The 25,336-nt window shown below is 40.9% G+C and overlaps 1 protein-coding gene across 5 annotated transcripts in view; it reads right to left on the bottom strand.

The window, feature by feature from the left end:
- Positions 1-25,336, bottom strand: part of wizb (WIZ zinc finger b) — a 170,719-nt gene that overhangs the window by 55,237 nt on the left and 90,146 nt on the right. For 4 of the 5 annotated variants that reach the window (XM_061885421.1, XM_061885422.1, XM_061885424.1 and 1 more), the window contains exons 12-15: positions 19,577-20,074; positions 14,915-15,448; positions 13,445-13,656; positions 181-493 (exon numbers count right to left, since the gene is read on the bottom strand). In XM_061885421.1, the coding sequence (XP_061741405.1) occupies positions 181-493; positions 13,445-13,656; positions 14,915-15,448; positions 19,577-20,074 (1,557 nt within the window). The remainder of the gene's footprint in view (positions 1-180; positions 494-13,444; positions 13,657-14,914; positions 15,449-19,576; positions 20,075-25,336) is intronic. The other variant, XM_061885423.1, reaches the window with a different exon arrangement.

Below are 25,336 nucleotides of genomic sequence, written 5' to 3'. Positions count from 1 at the left end.
TTCGCTCTCAGTGCTGCTTGAGTGACTACCTAGTGTCGATGTGCAAAGATACGGTCAAGAGCCGGGCGTGCACAGGTACTGAAACATGGATTTTGCGAGAACCGTTGGGTATGCAGCCCTAAGTGTCATACTAACAAGTATATAAGAATCAAATCTGCGATATAGTGAAAGTTGACGTACCTCTGGGCAGACGAACGTTGAGCTCGCTGCGAGCCACCTGTGCTTGAAGTGGGAGGCCAATGGCGAGGTGCGAGGGGTTGGGACTGCTGCTGACAGGCCCGGCGTGAGTGGCCCCGAGGCCGGGGCTCGCTTCCTCTTCTGTGGTCTCTGAAGAACCCTGGCCGAGCTCGCGGCTCAGCGGCCGCACCAGGTTGACCGCCAAAGCTGAAGACCACTGGGGGGAGGACGTGGACGACGAAGAGGAGGCCTTCTGCGGCGAGATGGGGAAGCGATGATCTGGATCCGTCGACGCAGGGAGAGGTGAGCTGCTCTTCTGCAACACATGGAGACGCTCAGTTATACCTTGAGCAACCTTGGAGGAAAGGAGGAACAAATCAATTCACACGAGGCAACCCAAAGAAAGAAAGAAAGCGCCACATTTCCTTAAAGTAATGCAGCACTGTTCAGTTAGCAAAGTCGGATTTGGGACAGTGCAGGCTTGTTCTTCATAAAGGTTTTTGAGCAGCTCTTTGTGTGATCCCTCAACTAGGACCTGTTTGTCTTGGGAGTTCCTACCAGGGGGCATGGAAGCCCCCGGACAACATACCTCCTAGGATCATAGAGACACGCAAACTCCTCCGCCATGTTGGTAGCTCAGAAAGGAGTTGGAGTGTGTATATTGTACATATTACATAGTGTTATGAAGGTGTCTGTTACTACATTGTATATATCTACTTGCACTGTGTATATAAAACTTATTACATATTGTTATGAAGTTGTCTGTTACTACAGTATATATATATATATATATATATATATATATATATATATATATATATATATATATATATATATACATACATACATATATATATATATGTCTTAATTAGATTATCCAGAGAATAGTGCTCGATACCGTGGTAGAGCGCAATATATGTATGTGTGGGAAAAAAAATCAAAGGCCTACTTCTTCTCTACAGAACTGTTTCATGAGTACCTTGAAGGTAGAAAAGTGCTACACAAGTACAACCCATTTATCATTTATATATATATATATATATATATATATATATATATATATATATATATATTAGGGGTGGGCAAATTAATGCGTTAATTACGAGTTAATTCATCAATCTATTAACGCCGACAATTATTTTAACGCGCATTTGCGTATGTTGTTTACATGCTTTTATTTTGTCAACGCCTTTTCTTAACAAGATGGCGTCGCCCGGACGGGCTTCGGCATCGAGGAGCTCTTGGTAAAGATGAAACATTTGGCAAAAATACCGGACAATTCTGCAAATTTCATGGCTGGCTTACAGCGTGGTCACTCCGGGATAACTTACGACCGCCAGACAATTCTGAATGTGGATGATCGGGCCGTTTTGGACTGATAGACGCGTGCTTGCTAGACCGGCTAGCTAGCATGGGAATACTTTGCCGGCTACATCCAGCGGCCTGTGAAGCAGCGGAGTATATGTGTTGTCTGTCTATTTATCAATAATGCAGACGAGGAGTGTTGGCTGAGTTCTTAACGTTTACTTTCAGAGCGTGCATATCACAACATACAAGATGCCGTCATGGCGACACACAACCTTTACCGGGCTACCGCGCATGCTCGTCACTCCTGTTGCATGCTGGGTAGGGTAGTTCTTTTTTTCCCTGGCTCATAACATCACAATGTAGTACCATATATATGATGCGTTCAGTTTATCAAAGCACAAAGCAAACAATCGAAAAATTCCCATCATATCAATTCCTAGATATGGTCATAATTATTTTAAGTGCACTACGCAGAATAAACACAACATTATTAATATTGCTACTACAGATAATTGGATCAAATATTCCCTAAAACAGCCCACTACCTATAATATAGGTTTTTTAAACATAAGATCCCTGATAAAAAAAAATGTTTCTGCTGTTACCTCAGAAATTGCCTGTTCAGATGTTATGATTGTGGCTCAGAGATTTGTATGTAGATTATATTTATTTTCCATAACAAACAGGATAACTTAAATACCCTGGCAGTGGCAATAAGCTTAAATGTTTGTATTTACATTTTTTGAGTTGATTTTCATAAAATATGCTATTTAACTGCTACTGTTTAACAAGGACTGATTTAAATTGTGTTTGCACAACAAATGTTTTGGCCCTTTTGTTCATGTGGGAGAATATTCCAATAAAGGTGCACCACACTCTACTTTTGAATTCATTATTGGGCTTTGCGTATAAAATGCAGTTAATCGCGATTAATCGGAGAAATAGTGCGATTAACTTCAATTAAAAAATGTAATCGTTGCCCAGCCCTAATATATATATATATATATATATGCATATATATATAGTGAGAGTAAAAAGTATTTGATCCCTTGCTGATTTTGTTGGTTTGCCCACTAATAAAGACATGATCATTCTATATTTTTAATGGTAGATGTATTTAAACATGGTGAGATAGAATATTAAAAAGGAAATCCAGAAAATAACTTTAAGGAATATATTTTAATTGATTTGTATTTCATTGAGGGAAAAAAGTATTTTATCCCCTAGTGTGCATTAGGATTTCTGGCTTTCACAGAGCAGTTAGACACTCCCAATCAACTTGGGAATTGAAGACTGAATTGAAGACACCTCTTCTAACTAATCACCTGTGTAAAAGACACCTGATCAGAGACTCAGACAGATTCCAAGCTCTCCAACATGGGTAAGACAAAAGAACTCTCTCAGGACCTCAGAGACAGGATTGTTGACCTGCACAAATCTTGAATGGGCTACAAAAACATTAGCTAGATGCTGGGAATCAAAGTAACAACCATTGGTGCAACTGTTAGAACATTTAAAAAGTATAACATGACCATCAACAGACCTCGATCTGGTGCTCCACAGAAGATTTCACCTCGTGGGGTTGCAATGATCATGAGACCTGTGAGAAATCGTCCTGCAACCACTCAGCACGAGTTAGTGAATGACCTCAAGGCAGCTGGGACCACAGTCACCAGGAAAACAGTTGGCAACACTTTGCGACGGAATGGGTTAAAATCCTGCAGTGCCCGAAAAGTACCCCTGCTTAAGAAGGCACATGTGGAGGCCCGCCTAAAGTATGCCAATGATCACCTCAAAGATGCACAAAGTGATTGGGAGAAGGTTCTATGGTCAGACGAGACCAAAATTGAACTATTTGGCCTAAACTCTACACGTCGTGTGTGGAGAAAGAAAATGCTGCCTATGACCCAAAGAACACTGTGCCCACCATCAAGCATGGAGGTGGAAGCATTATGTTTTGGGGGTGTTTCTCTGCCAAGGGCACAGGGCTACTACACCGCATCAGTGGGAAGATGGATGGAGCCATGTACCGAGCAGTCTTGAGGGACAACCTCCTCCCCTCTGCCAGGAAGCTGAAAATGGGCCGTGGTTGGGTCTTCCAACATGACAACGATCCAAAGCATACAGCAAAGGCAACAAAGGAGTGGCTCAAGAAGAACCATATTAAGGCCATGGAGTGGCCCAGCCAGTCGCCGGACCTCAATCCTATTGAAAATCTATGGAGGGAGCTGAAGGTCCGAGTTGCCAAGCGACAGCCCACCAACCTGAATGATCTCGAGAGGATCTGCAAAGAAGAGTGGGCCAAAATTCCCCCTGATATGTGTGCTAACCTTGTGGTTAACTACCACAAACATCTGACCGCTGTGCTTGCAAACAAAGGCTTTGCCACCAAGTATTAACTGCTTTTGTCTAGAGGGATCAAATACTTATTTCCCTCAATGAAATACAAATTAATTAAAATATATTCTTGAAAGGTATGTCCTGGATTTTCGTTTTGATATTCTGTCTCTCCATGTTAGAATACATTTACCATTAAAAGTGTAGAATGATCATTAGTGGGCAAACCAACAAAATCAGCAAGGGATCAAATACTTTTTGCTCTCACTTGTGTATATATATATATATATATATATATATATATAGATAGATAGATAGATAGATAGATAGTACTTTATTGATTCCTTCAGGAGAGTTCCTTCAGGAAAATTAAATTTCCAGCAGCAGTGTACAGAGTTGAGATCAATTTAAAGAAAAAAGTAAATAATGGGGGTTTAAATAATAATAATAATATATATATATATATATATATATATATATATATATATATATATATATATAAGTACCAATGATTGTCACACACACACTAGGTGTGGTGAAATTATTCTCTACAGAACTGTTTCAAGAGGGGTTCCCTCAATCATCAGGAGATTTTATATATACATATATATATATATATATATATATATATATATATATATATATATATATATGTCTTAATTAGATTATCCAGAGAATAGTGCTTTACCATGGTAGAGCGCAATATATGTATGTGTGGGGAAAAAAAATCAAAAGGCCTACTTCTTCTCTACAGAACTGTTTGATGAGGGGTTCCCTCAATCATCAGGAGATTTTATATCTATCTATCTATATATATATATATATATATATATATATACATATATATATATATACATATATATATATATATATATATATATATATATATATATATATATATATATATATATATATATATATATATTTACATACATATATTTGGGACGGCGTGGCACAGTGGGAGAGTGGCCGTGCGCAACTGGAGGGTCCCTTTTTCAATCCCCACCTAGTACCAACCTTGTCACGTCCGTTGTGTCCTGAACAAGACACTTCACCCTTGCTCCTGATGGGTGCTGGTTAGCGCCTTGCATGGCAGCTCCCTCCATTAGTGTGTGAATGGGTAAATGTGGAAGTAGTGTCAAAAGCGCTTTGAGTACCTTGAAGGTAGAAAAGTGCTATACAAGTACAACCCATTTATCATATATATATATATATATATATATATATATATATATATATATATGTTAAAAGTACCAATGATTGTCACACACACACTAGGTGTGGTTAAATTATTCCCTGCATTTGACCCATCACCCTTGATCACCCCCTGGGAGGTGAGGGGAGCAGTGAGCAGCAGCGGTGGCTCTGCCCGGGAATCATTTTTGGTGATTTAACCCCCAATTCCAACCCTTGATGCTAAGTGCCAAGCAGGGAAGTAATGGGTCCCATTTTTATAGTCTTCGGTATGACTCGGTCGGGGTTTGAACTCACGACCTACCGATTTCAGGGCGGACACTCTAACCAAAGCCATTGAGTAAGTTATTGTTATGAAGGTGTCTGTTACTACATTATATATATTTACTTGCAGTGTATATATTGTATATATTACATATTGTTATGAAGGTGTCAGTTACTACAATATATATACATTTGCAGTGTGTATATTGTACATATTACATATTGTTATGAAGGTGTCAGTTACTACATTATATATATATAGCTGAAGCTTAGAGGTGACAGAGCTTTCGCTACTGCTGCTCCCAAGCTCTGGAACGACCTACCTCTGAGTGTTAGACAAGCCTCCTCTCTTCCTGTTTTTAAATCTCTCTTAAAAACATACTTTTATTCCTTGGCTTTTAACACTAAGTGATATCCATCCTGCAATAGCGCCCCCTTATACACCTGCTGTGAACCTGTTTTTATGTTGTATTTATTTATTTTTTATCATGTTCTGTTTGTGTTGTGTTGTTTGCTTGGTCTTTGTATTATCTTTTAACCTGTCCATTGTACAGCACTTTGAGCACTTTGGTTACCCCTGTGGTAAATTTTAAATGTGCTTTATAAATAAATTTGATTTTATTTGATTTGATTTATATACTTGGTGTGTATATTGTACATATTACATATTGTTATGAAGGTGTCTGTTACTACATAATATATATACTTGCAGTGTGTATTTAAAATGTTTGATGGAGGGTTTTGAAGATGTTTTAAAGGCTTTGAAGGCTACAACAGTGACTTCCTTTTACTGCATCTTCTAAGTGTTTTTTATCATCTTTAAAATTGTAAAAAAAGAAAAAAAAAGACATGCATTCTTTTCTCTTATAATGATTGTGAAAGATAGGCAAAATAAAAAAATAAAAAAGCGCAGTTCCCTTTAAAGCTTTTTAGTAGAGGAGTTTATGTTGCCGATTCCGATCAGCCAGGAGTGATATCGGCCGATACCAATACTCATACCGATCACAAGTATCAACCGTAAGTTTTTTTTATGGTGCGTGCTTTTGACAGTAAAACAATATGAAAACAATATTTAAACTAGTTTCGTATTCCCTTTTATTATACACAATGTTTCATACCTAAAATTATGCTAAAAAGTTGGAGAACCCCTGTTCTAGACTGCTCTAATTTCCTGTCAATAGCCGCTCACTTCCTCTTGGGTGTTGTTAAAGCGGGCTTTGCGGTTAGCTGAACTATTGACATGCCCGCTCCTAGCCCCTCGTCCTCCAGTGATAACGCTCAGGGTTTCCCGCAGTGCTTTGTTGTTAAGGCGGCCGCGGAGCACCTGCGAAAGCATACTGGTGAAAAACCATACGAGTGTCCAGACTGCCATGAAAGATTTGCAAGGAACAGCACACTCAAGTGCCATATGGCCGCTTGTCAGAACGGCCAAAAAGGGACGGAAGAAACAAAGAGCCCCCGCCTAAACTTAAGTCTTAACAAAAAAAAAAAAAAAAAGTCTTAACAAGCTGCTCTGCTTAGTTCTGCGTCTGCCTCTGCCAGTATGTCTCTGCAGCACCCAGCATTGTCCCACCCACAGAACCATCTGATTGGTTACACGCAGAGCGGTAACAGCCAATCAGCAGTGCGTATTTAGAGCGCATGTAACAGCCAATCAGCAGTGTGTATTCAGAGCGCATGTAACGTGGAGCGAGCAGAAAGGTGTTTGGTGAATGGGTTGTACTTGTATAGCGCTTTTCTACCCCTTTTTAAGGAGCCCAAAGCGCTTCGACAGTATTTAAACATTCGCCCATTCACACACACACTCACACACTGACGGCGGGACTTGCCATGCAAGTCGCTCACCAGGACCCATCTGGAGCGAGCAGAAAGGTGTTTAGCAGGTAAGGCAGCGGACTCTCCCCAAATGATAATAAACACCTCCCAGTCAACTATTAGTAACATCACTATGAGCCCGTTGATGTTCTAGAAACATAAGCGGCAGCTCAGCTCGCTCGCACTCCTTGAGGTAAAGGCTAATTAGCTTTTAGCGCAACGTTACCTCACTTTGCGTTGTGTGTGCGTGTGTGTGTATGTGTGTGTGCTATGGACAGCAAAGTCCTGTCTGAGATAAAGACAAGCAATATTGACCTACAGTTAAAACTAAGTTATTGCACATGACCTTGTTCTGTGTTGATTGAGCTGTATCGAAGCAGCAAAAAAGGACATTCTGTTAAATGAAGGGTTTCTGTCTCTGATAGTTGATATAATAATGCATCATAAAGCCTACATGAACTCCATGGTGTTCAAGGATTAATAGTCTCTCCTATTGCTATTGTACAAACCCCGTTTCCATGTGATTTGGGAAATTGTGTTAGATGTAAATACAAACGGAATAAAATGATTTGCAAATCATTTTCAACCCATATTCAGTTGAATATGCTACAAAGACAACATATTTGATGTTCAAACTGATAAACATTTTTTTTTGCAAATAATCATTAACTTATGAATTTGATGCCAGCAACACGTGACAAAGAAGTTGGGAAAGATGGCAATAAATACTGATAAAGTTGACGAATGCTCATCAAACACTTATTTGGAACATCCCACAGGTGTGCAGGCTAATTGGGAACAGGTGGGTGCCATGATTGGGTATTAAACAGCTTCCATGAAATGCTAAGTAATTCACAAACAAGGATGGGGTGAAGGTCACCAATTTGTAAGCAAATTGTCGAACAGTTTTAGAACAACATTTCTCAACGAGCTATTGCAAAGAATTTAGGGATTTTACCATCTACGGTCCGTAAAATCATCAAAAGGTTCTGAGAATCTGGAGAAATCACTGCATCTAAGCGATGATATTACAGACCTTTGATCCCTCAGGCGGTACTGCATCAAAAACCGAAATCTGTGTGTAAATGATATCACCACATGGGCTCAGGAACACTTCATAAAACCACTGTCAGTAACTACAGTTGGTCGCTACATCTGTAAGTGCAAGTAAATCCAGACCTGTCTCCCATCGAAAATGTGTGGAGCATTATGAAGTGTAAAATACGACAACAAGACCCCGGACTGTTCAACAACTTAAGCTGTACATCAAGCAAGAATGGTAAAGAATTCCACTTTCAAAGCTTCAACAATTAGTTTCCTCAGTTCCCAAACATTTATTGAGTGTTGTTAAAAGAAAAGGTGATGTAACACAGTGGTGAATATGCCCTTTCCCAACTATTTTGGCACGTGTTGCAGCCATGAAATTCTAAGTCAATTATTATTTGCAAAAAAAAAAAAGTTTATGAGTTTAAACATCAAATATATTGTCTTTGTAGTGCATTCAATTGAATACGGGTTGAGAAGGATCTGCAAATCATTGTATACCGTTTATATTTACATCTAACACAATTTCCCAACTCATATGGAAACAGGGTTTGTACTATTTTTTCAGCTATAGTTACATTAATCATTAGTAATGTAGCAGCCTAGTTTTAAATGGCAGGGTCCCTGCTATCACATGTTGATAAAAATATAACATTTACATCATAAAAATAAACTACAGGCTTCCCAAATGCTGTAATAAATTAAGCAGAGAACAAAAAAGGGACAAGCGGCAGAAAATGGATGGATGGATGGATGGTGTTGAGCATATGTCAGCATGTGGCCCCACTTTTTACTGTTTTTTTTTTTAAACGCTTATTGCAAACGCTTACTTACAGTAAGTCATTAATTTGACTTTGTAAGTCATTATTTTAGTATCTTGGGTAACTCGGACTGTTTTGTTTTTACTTTACGGAAAGAATATTGATATATATATATATATATATATATATATATATATATGTATATATATATATCATATATTGCCATTGGTAAATGGGTTGTACTTGTATAGCGCTTTTCTACCCCTTTTTAAGGAGCCCAAAGCGCTTTGACAATATTTCCACATTCGCCCATTCACACACACACATTCACACACTGACGGTGGGAGCTGCCATGCAAGGCGCTAACCAGGTCCCATCAGGCGGTGAAGTGTCTTGCCCAAGGACACAACGGACGTGACTAGGATGGTAAAAGGTGGGGATTGAACCAGTAACCCTCAGATTGCTGGCACAGCCACTCAACCAACTTCGCCACGCTGTGCCCATTCCGCAAATGAAGCGGAAAACACAACCCAAAGTTGTAGGCTTCTTCACCGCAGTCTGTAGTCTATTGCCCTCCGAGGCTGTGGTGGCAGCGACGAGGTGGACACAGGCCGAGATAGACCGATGCTTACACCACCCACCACCTTCACTAACAAATTTTCTGGGGGATACAGTGACGCTACTTAAAAGACAAAGAAATGCAGTTTATCTGCAGCAACGGAGGTGATTATTATTAGCTCGGGGGAGTGGCTCTGCACTAATGATTTGCGAAATGCTTATCAGCAGGAAGACTAGAAATGAATAAAGAGGGGATCAGCGTTTGTGATCGACATTAAACGGCATTAACCATGGAGTTTTTCAAGAAAACCAGTTGATACACATTTTTAGTAATAACCTCTTGAGAACCTCTGCAGTGGACAGGCTATTTTTTTTCCATGAAATGTGGAAAAAAGAATGTGTCTGCTCGAGAACATAATTATATATATATATATATATATATCCATCCATTTTCTACCGCTTATTCCCTTTTGGGGTCGCGGGGGGCACTGGCACCTATCTCAGCTACAATCGGGCGGAAGGCGGGGTACACCCTGGACAAGTCGCCACCTCATCGCAGGGCCAACACAGATAGACAACATTCACACTCACATTCACACACTAGGGCCAATTTAGTGTTGCCAATCAACCTATCCCCAGGTGCATGTCTTTCTATATAAAGTCAAAGTTAAAGTACCAATGATTGTCACATGGCGAAATTATTCTCTGCATTTGACCCATCACCCTTGATCACCCCCTGGGAGGTGAGGGGAGCAGTGGGCAGCAGTGGTGCCCCACCCGGGAATCATTTATGGTGATTTAACCCTCAATTCCAACCCTTAATGCTGAGTGCCAAGCAGGGCGGTAACGGGTCAGATTTTTATAAATATATATATATATATAATATATTAATATATAATAAATAATATAAATCATATAATATAATATAATACATAATATATAAATATAATATGTATAAACTAAACGGTTGAAAAGGATGTATGTGCACAGTTGCCTGTGTCTTGCATGTTTTCAATACTGCAGGACTGCGACTGTATTTGAAGCACAAAGCCTCTGACAGGTAATCTGTTCTATTGTGTGTCACATCACAGCTCAAACAAAAGGTGTGACATTGACGCAACTGCACCAGGAATTCAGGAGGGAAGAGAAGAAAAAAAAAAAAAACGTTTTCTTCAATCAACAGCGCGCCATAATTTATGTGAAGATGAAACATAAGCTGCAAGGCACCCTTGGTTGCTATGGCAACTATCGAGTCAATAGCTCACTTCTGTCTGCGCAGTGGGATGTAAAGTCAGTGGATCTGCGAAGCCGTCAAGACAAGGCATCTGAAGTGTTCCAAGACGCACAATGTCTGTCAGGCCACCAGCACGTTGGAGTGTGTGGCGCCTGTTCACAGGCACGGAGAGCCAGTCGAGTCGGTTAGAAGAGCAGCCCGGTGGGTTATGATCTTGGCAGCTCGGTTTGGTCACGGGCCTGCATATGTTTGTCTGCAACCCCCCTCCCCCCAAAAGTCGCAACGCGATGAATGAAACAAAGCCTGGCAGCTCAGCTCACAGAAAAAAACACTTGAGTGGGTGGCGCCGATTCCACCAACAAGCACAAAAGAGACCTCCGCCAGGCTTCATCTCCCACGACACCTGCTGTTAGTACCGTCTGTAATGCTGACCCGTGCTGGCGTGTCCAGACTTTTTTTACCCCCAGGGGTGGCACATGGGTGGGGGTTTACCTAGTTCCGCAGGGGTGGCACCCGTAAAAGCGTCAGTCTAGCCCAGGGGGGCAGCTGGAGCTACCTTAATAACTTACCACCACCAAGTATGGAGTGAATCTTCTCCTAAAGCAATTGCTGACATTAAATAATGCATCCTAAAGCATGGAGCTTTGTATTTAGTGTTAAATGTATGATATTGCAGGTTGTGTAATGTTTTTCTGTCACTTTGGGAAAATGGCTTATGGCCTGAATAGAAAACTTCACCTTTTTTTTTTAATTTTGCCTATTGTTCACAATCATTATGAGAGACAAGACCACAAATATACATTTTTGGTTGCTGTTTTTTTAAATGATAAAAAACGCTTGAAAGATGCGGGTAATGTGGGTCACCGATGTAGCCTTCAAAACCATCTAAAACAACTTCAAAACCCTGCATATATAATGTAGTAACAGACACCTTCATAACAATATGTGATATGTACAATATACACATTGCAAGTATATATATAATGTAGAAACAGACACCTTCATAACATTATGTAATATGTACAATATACACACTGCAAGTATATATATAATGTAGTAACAGACACCTTCATGATAATATGTAATATGTACAATATACACGCTGCAAGAGTATATATATAAATATATATATATATATATATATATATATATATATATATATAATGTAGTAACAGACACCTTCATAACATTATTTAATATGTGCAATATACACACTGCAAGTATATATATAATGTAGCAACAGACAACTTCATAACATTCTGTATATGTACAATATACACAGTGCAATTATATATATATAATGCAGTAACAGACACCTTCATAACATTATGTAATATGTACAATATACACACTGCAATTATATATATATAATGCAGTAACAGACACCTTCATAACAATATGTAATATGTACAATATACACTGCGAGTATATATATAATGTAGTAACAGATACCTTCATAACAATATGTAATATGTACCATATACACACTGCAAGTATATATACATAATGTAGTAACAGACACTTTCATAACAATATTAAATATGTACAATATTTACCGTTTTTGGTCATTTTTATCAATGCCGGAACTAATTCTTCAGTGCATTTATTTATGTTTCCATAGCTGCGTCCGGCAATGTGTGTTCCTACTTCCAGATAGAAAACGTTTGTTTGTGGCAGATTCAGTAAAAACAACAAAGAAGACTATTTTTGGACAAATGAGGCTTGGCAACCTTATCTTTTTGAAGCTGAATATACTGAGGATGAACTGCTGCATCTACAAGCAAGCACAAAGGAAGAGTGGGACGTTGCAGCAGACAGAGTGAGGTGGAAGTGACTCGAAGCTGCAAAATGTAGAATTTGAAGCCAAGCTATTTTGACATAAATGGAGTGCTAACCCAAGTAAACCGGAAAAAACGTCCCTGGCCAGCTGTAACACACAGACAACTGTCCATCGATCATGATAAGCGCAACACGCTACGGGTGTTATTACAACTACAATACATACGCAGTCTGGCTATAAGTGTACAAACAACACATGAAATACAACTTTACAGATACTGTAATAAAATTGTTCATGTTTTTCACTCAGTACAGAATGGTGTTCTATCACAGTGTTGTGCATTACAAACTCAAACGCGTTTCGTGTTGACGTAGAAGCTAGCTTATCTCTTTCCGTAGTTAGCTTCTACGGCTAATAACGAAGCATGCCGATGTGTTACTACGCTAGAAAACTAGTTCCTCAGTGTTCTATCTTACAATAACAATATCACTGCAGCTTGGATCTATTTGATTTTTTTTCACTAATGGCTAAAATAATGGAATGGATTAAGCAAAGAAATCAAACAATGTCCTAACATGATCCATGTTAAGAAACTGTTCAGAGTGTTTACAAAGCACAAGGAAGAAGAATCCTGATAAAGATCTTGAACCTTATTAAAAAAGTAGAAAATTCATAAAGGATGAATAAAAACATCAATGACGTCTGTTTTGTTTGATCAGCCGTTTTACTGCCGTGTTACATACACTGTTTGGAAACAATTAAGGTAAACATTTACAAAATACTTCTGTATAAATAATTAATTTCACAACCTCTATAACCGCGGTTTTTACAGTGCGGCTAATATGTGTAAAATACAGTTTCTTCTAAAATTGAGTGGGTGAGACTTATAGTCTGGAAAATATGGTAACAAAAAAACAAACGCGCAGACAAATCCTCCTGGCGAGGTAAACATTAATCAGACTGTCTGCTCACCCGTTTGGAGGTGGGACGGTTGCCCTGCATGTAGCTACGGTGCATTTCCAACACCTTCTGCGGCCTGCTGCGAATCCACGCACCCAGGGTCTCGATGGGGGAGCCGTTCACACACCACTCAGTCACCCCAAACTGCCTGAGGTGGGCTCGCGCGTGGCTCGCCAAGGCCTTACGGTTCTCGAAGTAAAAGCCACACAGCTCACACCTGGGATCTGAGAAAAGACAAGACAGAAGCATTTAAGCCAGCGGTGTCCAAACTACGGTCCGCCGGCGTCTTCATCTTGGCCCGAGATGAAGCCATATACACACATATATATATATATATATATATACACACATATATATATATATATATATACATATATATATATATATATATATATACACATATATATATATATATATACATATATATATATACACATATATATATATATATATACATATATATATATATATATATATATATATATATATATATATATATATATATATATATATATATATATATATATATACATATATATCATACTTGCCAACCCTCCCGGATTTTCCGTGAGACTCCCGAAATTCAGCGCGTCTCCCGAAAACCTCCCGGAAGAAATTTTCTCCCGAAAATCTCCCAAAATTCAGCAGAGCTGGAGGCCACGCCCCCTCGAGCTCCATGCGGACCTGAGTGGGGACAGCCTGTTTTCACGCCCGCTTTCCCAATATATAAACAGCTCGCCTGCCCAATCACGTTACAATATCTACGGATTTGAATAAAAAAACTGCACACACAAGGAGACGAAGCAGAAGCCATGGCGACGGCGTCTGTAATAGAGTGATTCTATGTTGTCTGTCACCATCTCCTGGTGAATGTTGGGTATAGCGTTATGGGGTTGCTTTTTGATTGGCCAACGATTTATTTGGTGTTGCGCACCTGACGGCAAGTGACTCTCGCCAGTACGCAAATGGCAGAACAAAGGTTACTCAAAAAGTGAAAGGTAAGTGTTGTTGTTTATTTTTTAGTAACCAGCAAGCACAGTACAGTTAGTAGAACAACTGTGTTTTTTTTACTGTGTATTTGATAGGTGCCGTCTGAAATTCAACTATTTGTTTTATTTATATATATATATAATAAAACAAATATTTAGATAGAATTCACTGAAACACATATATATGTATTTATATATATATAAATGAAATATATATAAAATACTCGAGTTGGTGAATTACACTACCCTCTTAACCACGCCCCCCGCCCCAACCACGCCTCCGCCCCCCACCGCCCCCCAAAATCGGAGATTTCAAGGTTGGCAAGTATGATGTATATATTATATATACATATATATATTCATTTTTTTTGCATGCTTTTCGGCCCACCGGCTACAATTTTTAAGGCCAATGCAGCTCTCCAGTCAATAAGTTTGGACACCCCTGATTTAAGCAAGAACAACAAAAAAAAGAGGAAACTGGTTTCTCTCTTACCTTTGCGGATGTGTTTGTCGATGGAGGTTTTTTTTTTCATCGGCAAGTCGGGCGATAGAGGTGAGAAAGTCTTGCGCTGATGCTGGCCACTTTCCGCAGACAGGGCTTCATCCGGCTGTTTGCTTAGTGGGGATATCCTGACGATCTTCGGCGAGGATGGACTACTGGAGGAGCCCGGAGAGCCCAGGCCGTGCTTAGGAAACCTAGACCCTGATGACAGTATGCTGAGAGGGGACTTACGAAACTTGGACTGATAGGGAGACACGCACAAACCCTCGGAACTTCTGGGTGGGTTCCCCCAAGAGGGACTTTTGGCACGCTCCTTCTTCACCCCCTGAGGGCAGACTGTCAAGCCTCGCTTGTGGATGATCTCCCGCAGCGTGTCGATGGGCGACCCGTTGACAGTCCACTCTGTGATGCCCATCTGGCGCAGGTGAGACCGGGCGTGGCTGGAGAGGCCTTTACGGTTCTCAAAGAACTCTCCGCAGAACTCACAGCGGATATCTCGTGTAGGCTCTACTTCACGAGACATGGCTAGGGCGGAACCCAAAAAAAGATAGTCATGAACGTAGTATACAAATACAGTATAAAGCAGTGATTCCCAACCACTGTGTCGCGGCACATCATCAGGGATTTCTTCAATTTCACTTAATTGGTTCGAAATACATTTGTTTCCCTTGCCTTGATTAACAATGCCGGTGTTCATATTTTTAAAAGATTAAAGGCAAAAATCCGTCATTGAGCAGTTTTGATCTTTATGTATGTAAAGCGCTACGATAATATCAACAGAGCACACATAAGGATTCTGTCGCACCACCAAGTCTTGAACAAGTTTGAAGTAAAGGTGTGAGCGTATCAGTCTGATACAGATATTGATGTACGGAGACATCTAGGATGAAAACCGACAATTCTTATCCAACCTATTAAAGCTTGAGAGGTGCTGCAAAGAGGAATGAGCAAAACTGCCCAAAGATAGGTGTGCATCGTATTAAAAAAGTATTAAAAAAGGCTGTAATTGCTGCGAAAGGTCCATCAAAAAGTATTGAGCTAAGGCTGTGAATATTTATATGCCTTTTTTTTTTTTTATACATTTGAAAAAAACCCAACAACAAAAAACAACTTCACGTTGTACTAATTGGGTATTGCGTGTAGAATTTTGAGGACAAAAATGAATGTATTCCATTTTGGTCTCAGGCCATCACGGAGCATGGTTTTATTTGTCGTTTAGCCAAGACACATTTATTTTCATTGAAAAGATCCGAAGGTACACCACCAGCAGATAAAGTAAAAAAAATGAAGTGAAGTGAATTATATTTATATAGCGCTTTTCTCTAGAGACTCAAAGCGCTTTTACATAGTGAAACCCGATATCTAGGCTACATTTAAACCAGTGTGGGTAGCACTGGGAGCAGGTGGGTAAAGTGTCTTGCCCAAGGACACAACGGCAGTGACTAGGATGGCGGAAGCGGGGATCGAACCTGGAACAAAGAAACTCAATAGCCTACATTGTGAACATAAAGTCGTTCTCATCAAATACCAGACGCAATTGTTCGATATGAATTTTAAGCATAATCCTCCATGCATCACAATATTTCCTGTTTTATTTGAGTTTTTTTTGGTGCTTTCATCTGTGTCCTGTTTTAGTTCCTGTCTTGTGCGTTTATTTAGGTGGCTCTTCCTGTTTTGTTGGTTATTCCATGTAGCAGCTTCACGCCGTCCTTTAAGCGCTATTCCCCGCACCTTCTTTGTGTTAGCAACCAAGACTTGCTGATTGTCATGTCATCTACGTACGTACTTTGTGGACTCTGTCTGCTTGGCACGCTGTACGTAAGTCTTTGCTGTCGTCCAGGATTCTGTTTTTGTATATTTTGTAGCCAGTTCTACTAAATATATTAAACCCGTATAGCTCGGTTGGTAGAGTGCCGGTGCCAGGAACCTGAGGGTTCCAGGTTCAATCCTCGCTCCGTCATCCTAGTTACCGCCGTTGTGTCCTTGGGCAAGACACTTTACCCGCATGCTCCCAGTGACACCCACACTTGTTTAAATGTAACCTAGATATTGGGTTTTCACTATGTAAAGCGCTTTGAGTCACTTGAGAAAAGCGCTATATAAATATATAGAAGTCATAAGTGACATGACTTCACTTCACCTACCCAGTGGCCCTGTGGTTAGAGTGTCCGCCCTGAGATCGGTAGGTCGTGAGTTCAATCCCCGGCCGAGTCATACCAAAGACTATAAAAATGGGAACCGTTACCTCCCTGCTTGGCACTCAGCATCAAAGGTTGGAATTGGGGGTTAAATCCCCAAAATGATTCCCGGGAGCGGCCACTGCTGCTGCCCACTGCTCCCCTCACCTCCCAGGGGGTGATCAAGGGCGATGGGTCAAATGCAGAGGACAAATTTCACCAAAACTAATGTGTTTGGGACAATCAATGGTACTTTAACTTCAAGTTTCGTTTTGCACAGCTATCTCTATGTTTCGATGTCTTTTCTTAGCGGCACAACATCTCTAAATCAACGGGCGATCTGCTGCCACCTACTGATATGAAAGTGCAAAATGGTTAATGTGTCGAGCTATACACACCACAGCCTTCAACAGCACATTATTTGCGGACTATAATTATTGGTTTGCTAAAAAATATTTTTTGCGTATTTTGCATCGCCAAGGACTGAGAGGCTACCATGCAAGAAGGAAGTCCTTGCTCCAGAAGCAACACCTAAAGACTCGTCTAACGTTTGCTGCTGATCACATGGACAAAAATAAGACCTTCTGGAGGAAAGTTCTGTGGTCAGATGAAACAAAAATGGAGCTGTTTGGCCACAATACCCAGCAATATGTTTGGAAGAGAAAAGGTGAGGCCGTTAATCCCCGGAACACCATTCCTACCGTCAAGCATGGTGGAGGTAGTATTATGCTCTGGGCCTGATTTGCGGCCAATAGAACTGGTGCTTTACAGAGAGTAAATGGGACAATGAAAAAGGAGAAGCCATCCATCCATTTTCTACCACTTATTCCCTTTTGGGGTGGCGGGGGGGCGCTGGCGCCTATCTCTGCTACAATCGGGTGGAAGGCGGGTTACACCCTGGACAATTCGCCTCCTCATCGCAGGGCCAACACAGATAGACAGACAACATTCACACTCACATTCACACACTAGGGCCAATTTAGTGTTGCCAATCAACCTATCCCCAGGTGCATGTCTTTGGAAGTGGGAGGAAGCCGTAGTACCCGGAGGGAACCCACGCATTCACGGGGAGAACATGCAAACTCCACACAGAAAGATGCCGAGCCTGGGATTGAACCCAGGACTGCAGGACCTTCGTATTGTGAGGCAGACGCACTAACCCCTCTGCCACCGTGAAGCCCTTTGAAAAAGGAGAATTACCTCCAAATTCTTCAGGACAAGCTAAAATCTTCATGACAATTCCTGATTATATTAAACACCCCGCTAGCAGCAAACACCGCCACCCCCCCGTGCTTCGGTTTGTTGGGCGGGGTTGGGGGTGCGGCGGTGTAAAATATAGTCAGTTTTTGTCATGGATGCAAAGGATTCTGGGTATTTGTTGTGTTGAGTTTATGTTGTGTTACTGTGAGGATGTTTTCCCAAAATGTGTTTGTCATTCTTGTTTGGTGTGGCTTCACAGCGTGGCGCATATTAGTAAGAGTGTTAAAATTGTTTATATCACAACCCTCAGTGTACTCTATATCACCCAGTATGCCTTTCAATCTTGTACGGGTGTTTGAGGAAGCTGCATACAGCATGTTGCTGGACTGGCAAACGGTTCGCACATGATGTAGAAAGCGTCAAAGGCAATGGCTTCACAGCATGCCCTTTTTCTCGTTATCTGGATGAGCATCATCGGATATTCGCGAGAACGTTAGCGGCTCCTATTGCCTTCTTTACTTTGTGACACGGGTCAAACTAGCTATTTTAGTGGTAAAGGTCGCCGATTCCGGATATATAACAACGGGCGGGTGGCGGGCGGTTGCGATCCTGATAAAATATTGGTTCGGGTGGATGGCGGGTGGATGACGACTTTAGTGATGCGGTTGCGGATGATATAATTGCCTATCCGCGCATCTCTACCCCAAACACACGTCAAAAGTGGTAAACGAATGGCTAAATCAGGCTAGAATGAAGGTTTAAGAATGGCCTTCCCAAAAGTCCTGACTTAAATGTGTGGACAATGCTGAAGAAACAAGTCCATGTCAGAAAACCAACACATTTAGCTGAACTGCACCAATTGTGTCAAGAGAAGCGGTGAAAAATTCAACTAGAAGCTTGTAGATGGCTACAAAAAAGCGTCTTATTGCAGTGAAACTTGCCAAGGGACATGTAAGCAAATATTAACATTGCTGTATGTATACTTTTGACCCAGCACATGTGCTCACATTTTCAGTAGAGCCATAATAAATTCATAAAATAAACAAACGTCATGAATGTTTTTTGTGACCAACATGTGCTCCAATCACACTTAACCACGACTATACATACTGCTATATAAATAAAGTTAAAACAAAGTGTGGAAAAAGTGAAGCGCTATAAATACTTTCCAGATGTGCTGTATGCAGAATGAAGATTGTGTCAAGTAAATAACTTGCCTTGGCTCAGTGAAGGTTGGGAAACACAAGTGTAAAGGATAAATATATCAAATAGTTACCCAAGTTGAGGGGCAGCCCACTGTCAGAACCGCTCCATCCAGGGCTGACAGGATCGGTGGGAAAACTGCGACGGCCACCGCCTCCAGCTTCAAGAGCCGTGACCTCCAGCTGCACCGGCTCAGGCTTGATCTTGAAGATGAGCGCAGAGGAAGTTGGCGGAGTTGAGCCCGACTTAAACCCAGCAGACTGCGGAGGACTGGGGGAGCTGGTGAAGGGCAGGCGGCTGAGGAGGGACGATGGCGAGGAGCGGGTGGACAGCGGGGAACGCGGCGGACCGGGAGAAGAGGGAGGCGGGCTTTTCAGAGGTTTTAGAGGGAGGGCGCAAGGCAAGCCCCGTCTTTTGATGAGCTCCCTCAGGGTGTCGATGGGGGAACCGTTGACGGACCACTCGGTGATGCCCATTTGACGCAGGTGGGAACGAGCGTGGCTTGATAATCCTTTCCGGTTCTCGAAATACTCCCCGCAGAATTCACAGCCGATTTCCTTTAGAGGATCTCCTAGTGGTTGGAAAATAGATGATATTTGTCTATTACCACACCGATTCAACGTTAACATTTCTTTTGCCAATCTTGAGACCTCCAAATTCGGGAGATGGCGGGGGGAATTGAGGGGGCAGGGTTTGGTGGTAGCAGGGGTGTGTATTGTAGCGTCCCGGAAGAGTTAGTGCTGCAAGGGATTCTGAGTATTTGTTCTGTTGTTTTTATGTAGTGTTACGGTGCAGATGTTCTCCCGAAATGTGTTTGTCATTCTTGTTTGGTGTGGGTTCACAGTGTGGCGCATATTTGTAACAGTGTTAAAGTTGTTTATATGGCCACCCTCAGTGTGACCTGTATGGCTGGTGACCAAGTATGCGTTGCATTCACTTATGTGTGTGTAAAAGCCGCATATACTATGTGACTGGGCCGGCACGCTGTTTGTATGGGGGAAAAGCGGACATGAAGACAGGTTGTAGAGGACGCTGAAAGCAGTGCCTTGAAGGCATGCCTCAAATATTGTTGTCCGGGTGGAAATTTCGGGAGGAATTGCGGAGAATGGTTGCCCCGGGAGATTTTCGGGAGGGGCACTGAAATTCGGGAGTCTCCTGGGAAAATCGGGAGGGTTGGGAAGTATGATTTATAATTATATTTTCCGATGAATAACTACTTTTATATTTTATTTTATTTTTTGCTGCAGCTGTTACATATACTGTAACATTGTAAATGGTAATTGGGATTGGTTATATATTGTATATATCAGGCCTGGGCTATTATTTTGACTCAGGGGCCACATTTAGAGAACAAAATGTGTCTGGGGGCCGGTATATCTATTTTTAGGGACATTAATACAAAACCTTACAATAATGTCTGATTTAATGCTAAAAACGTTATGACAGACCGCCTTAAAAAACGTAATGGAATTTTTTTTTCTATGAACGATAAAACACTGAATATTGACACCCGCTTTCGATCGACATATTTTACAATCAAGTGAAACGCAACAAAAATGCAGCAAACAGTGAAATATGAATGCAAAGGGTACAAAATAAACCCACCTACAATCTGATATATCACTAAGCTTTAGAACTTTGTTATGAAAATCTCCTTCCGCGTCTGTGGAAACGCTTCCCGCCCACACTGCTTGCTTGGTGCCTCATCTGAGCTGCTGTGACGTACATTACCATAGTAACTAATTACATGACCATTGTAAGTAACTAGATTACCATCCATCCATTCATCAGTTTTCTTCTGCTTATCCGAGGTGGGGTCGCGGGGGCAGCAGCCTAAGCAGAGAAGCCCAGACTTCCCAACCCCCAGCCACTTCGTCCAGCTCCTATCCGGGGGATCCCGAGGCGTTCCCAGGACAGCCAGGAGAGATAGTCTTCCCAACGTGTCCTGGGTCTTCCCCGTGGCCTCCTGCCGGTCGAACATGCCCTAAACACCTCCCTAGGGAAGCGTTCGGGTGGTAGTAACTAATTACATTACCAAAGTAACTGGTATATCATCTTAAAGCGCAGATTCCAACCATTGAAATACTTTGTATAGTTCAAGACTTACGGTCATTAGAAAACATCACTGCACATCATAACTGCAGCTACACTTTCCATCTTAGAGGGGAAAAGTATCACCAAACCTATGTAAGCGTCAATATATACCTTGATGTTGCAGAAAAAAGACCATATATTTTTTTAACCGATTTTTCGAACTCTAAATGGGTGAATTTTGGCAAATTAAACGCCTTTCTATTATTCACTCTCAGAGCAATGACGTCACAACGTGACGTCACCAGGGTAGTCAGTCCGCCATTTTCTCAAACACATTACAAACATCGAGTCTAATAAGCTCTGTTATTTTCCGTTTTTTCGAATGTTTTCCGTACCTTGGAGACATCATGCCTCGTCGGTGTGTTGTCGGAGGGTGTAACAATACGATCAGGGACGGATCCAAGTTGACTTACGTGGAGTGTGCTTCGATTAGCACGGCATGCTGTTATTTAGGCTAGCTGTATGTACATTTGTAAATAGATTTGCATCCAGCCTTTCTCTCCACCCACATTTAATGCCAAACACATACCAATCGACGGATTTAAGATGCTCCAGTGTCACAAGATGCGAAAGTCCCGATCGTTTGGTGTGCACATTTTACCGGCGATGCTAAGGCAGACATGGCACAGAGATGTATGTATATCCGGCAGATGCATTTTCAACGATAAAGTCAACGAAATCACAAAGGTGAGTTTTGTTGATGTTATTGACTTATGTGCTAATCAGACATATTTGGTCACGGCATGACGGCTAGCTAATCGATGCTAACATGCTATTTAGGCTAGCTGTATGTACATTTGTAGCTATATTTGCATCCCGCCTTTCTTTCCACCCACATTTAATGCCAAACAAACACTTACCAATCGACGGATTTAAGTTGCTCCAGTGTCACAAGATGCGAAAGTCCCAATCGTTTGGTCTGCACATTTTACGGGCGATGCTAAGGCAGACATGGCACAGAGATGTATGGACATCCTGCAACACTCAATTGAAGGCGATCGCCTAGTAGCGTCAATAGCCATTCGCTCAATAGCTTCAGTTTCTTCTCCAATTTCGTTTTCGCTATCTGCCTCCGTACTCCAACCATCCGTTTCAATACATGCGTAATCTGTTGAATCGCTTAAGCCGCTGAAATCCGAGTCTGAATCGGAGCTAATATCGCTGTCTTGTTGTGCTATCCGCCATGTTGGCATCACTAAATGACGTCACAGGAAAATGGACGATGGATTTGAAGATAGCGAAAATCAGGCACTTTAAAGCCTTTTTTCGGGATATTCCATGATGGGTAAAATTTTGAAAAAAACTTCAAAAAATAAAATAAGCCACTGGGAACTGATTTTTATTGGTTTTAACCCTTCTGAAATTGTGATAATGTTCCCCTTTAAAGATATAAAAAAAAAAAATTATACGGGAATGTCCAGCAGGCCAGATTGAAAAGCTTAACGGTTTGCCCAGTTCTGGTACATATTATATATGACATATGTAAATATTACATAAATGCTATATCTTGGACAGTAAATTTTTTACCTTTTGTTTTCACCCTCTTTTTGTGCTCTTTTCATTTCCATCCTTTGAAACTGAGCTACTGTGTGGATTATTTAAGTTTGTCCAAGTCTAAAAAGCAAAAACAGTTATCTTGTATGACAAATTATCGTGTGTGTTGATTAGAGATGTCCTGATCCCGAACCGTTGGCCCAAATTTGCTTTTTTTAACTGGTCGGCGGATGATGAGCTGTTTACACAGGGAAAGATTGTACTCACTTGAAAAGTTCTTTCAAAATGGATGCAAGCTCTGGAAGTCATAATAACATTTCCATATTTCTTGCTACATATCCCTGTCTTGCCAGAACACCGGCTCGAATTTGAGAGCAGGCTGCAACAAATGTGTCGTGTGAAGCCGCTTCTAAGATACTAATCCTCACCACCACGGTGGAAAATGAACAAACATTTTTTTCCTAGTATTAATATCACTGGAAGATTAGAAGAAGAGGAATGTGTAAGAATGCAACACAGTCGGTTCTAAGATTAACTACATTCCTCCATAAAATAGATAAACAGCTCTAATACATATCTATATTACTTAAAAGAAAACTAGTTTTGTTTGGTAAAATTCTACCCAAATATTTAATAAAGTCAAATACAAATAAGGCTACAAGAGAAGTACCCAACACTTTTGTTTTCTAAAGTAAATATGTACAGCAGATATGATCGTCTACATCAACAATATGATTTGCCTGAGTGGCTGGACAGGGCCGATTAAAAAATAAAAAAATAAAATAAAAAATATATATATAAAAACATTTTTTTAGCGATTTTTGTGTCATGATCCGTGGCCTGGATCATGTTTGGGTATTTTCGGTTAGTTTCGGACTCCCTCAGTTCCTGTTTTGTGCACCCTTGAGTTTGTTTTAGTTACCATGGTTGCTTATTATTTTCACCTGCCTCTTATTGGTGTTCGGGACGCTCACCTGTTCCCCGAGCACTAATCAGAGGCATTATTTAAGCCTGCCTTTGCTGGTCAGTCGGCCTGGCTTCTTTGTTTGCTTATGCTACAGTTACGTGAGTATTCCTTGTCTTTTTGCCTATGCTAAGTGTTAGCGTTTGCTTCGAGTGCGATCGGCACATTTTTCCCCTGGCTTGTTTTCAGCTTTTGGGTACTTGTTTGAGTTCTACAAATAAAGCATGTTCCTACCTGCACAACCTGTCCGGAGTGGTCCGTTTGCATCCCGGGGGAACAAACCTTGCAGCACGTAACATTTTGTATAATTCAAATAAGAATCGCCATTCATTCTAAAATCATTTATTTTTGACACCCCTACTAAAAAGCACATTTAACAATGTACTGTATATAACTGCGGCTTATATATGTAAACATATTATCTCGTAAAATTTAGTGGGTGCGGGTTATCTACTGGTGCACTGTACAGTCCGGAAAACACTGTATTTTAAATGCTTTTATTATTTTACTTATTTCCTTTTTTTATGGTTTGAAATACCATTTCTGTATACTTTGTATGTTTTTGTCATCTATTTTTTTGTGTTGTAGTAGCTTGGCTTTATTCTCAATATACTTTAAAGCAGGGGTGTACCAACTTTCTGACTTACAGGCCGCATTTGGTTAAAAAAAATTGGCTGTGGGTCGAAAGCAGACTACATATAAAGTAACTATATACTGTATATATATATAGTCAAGGAAATAAGGATTTGAACACCCCACTATTTTGCAAGTCCTCCCACTTAGAAATCACGGTGGGTGCATGCTCACTGTACGAGAGATAACCTAAAAAGAAAAATCCAGAAATCACAATCTATGATTTTTTAACAATTGATTTGTGTGATACAGCTGAAAATAAGTATTTGAACACCTGTCTATTAGTTAGAATTCTGACCCTAAAAGACCTGTTAGTCCGCCTTTAAAAGTCCTCCTACATTCCACTGTATTATCCTGAATCAGATGCACCTGTGTGAGGTCGTTAGCTGCATAAAGACACCTGTCCACCCCATACAATCAGTAAGACCCAAACATTCAGCATGGCTAAGAGCAAAGAGCTGTCCAAAGACACCAGAGACAAAATTGTACAACTCCACAAGGATGGAAAGGACTACGGAGAAATTGCCAAGTAGCTTGGTGAAAAAACGTCCACTGTTGGAGCAAACATTAGAAAATGGAAGAAGCTAAACGTGACGGTCAATCTCAATCAGAGTGGAGCCCCATGCAAGATATCACCAGGTGGGGTCT

This window comes from Nerophis ophidion, linkage group LG23 (genome assembly GCF_033978795.1).
Source record: "Nerophis ophidion isolate RoL-2023_Sa linkage group LG23, RoL_Noph_v1.0, whole genome shotgun sequence".
Lineage (NCBI taxonomy): Eukaryota > Metazoa > Chordata > Actinopteri > Syngnathiformes > Syngnathidae > Nerophis > Nerophis ophidion.
This window is presented reverse-complemented; position numbering and strand designations above follow the sequence as displayed.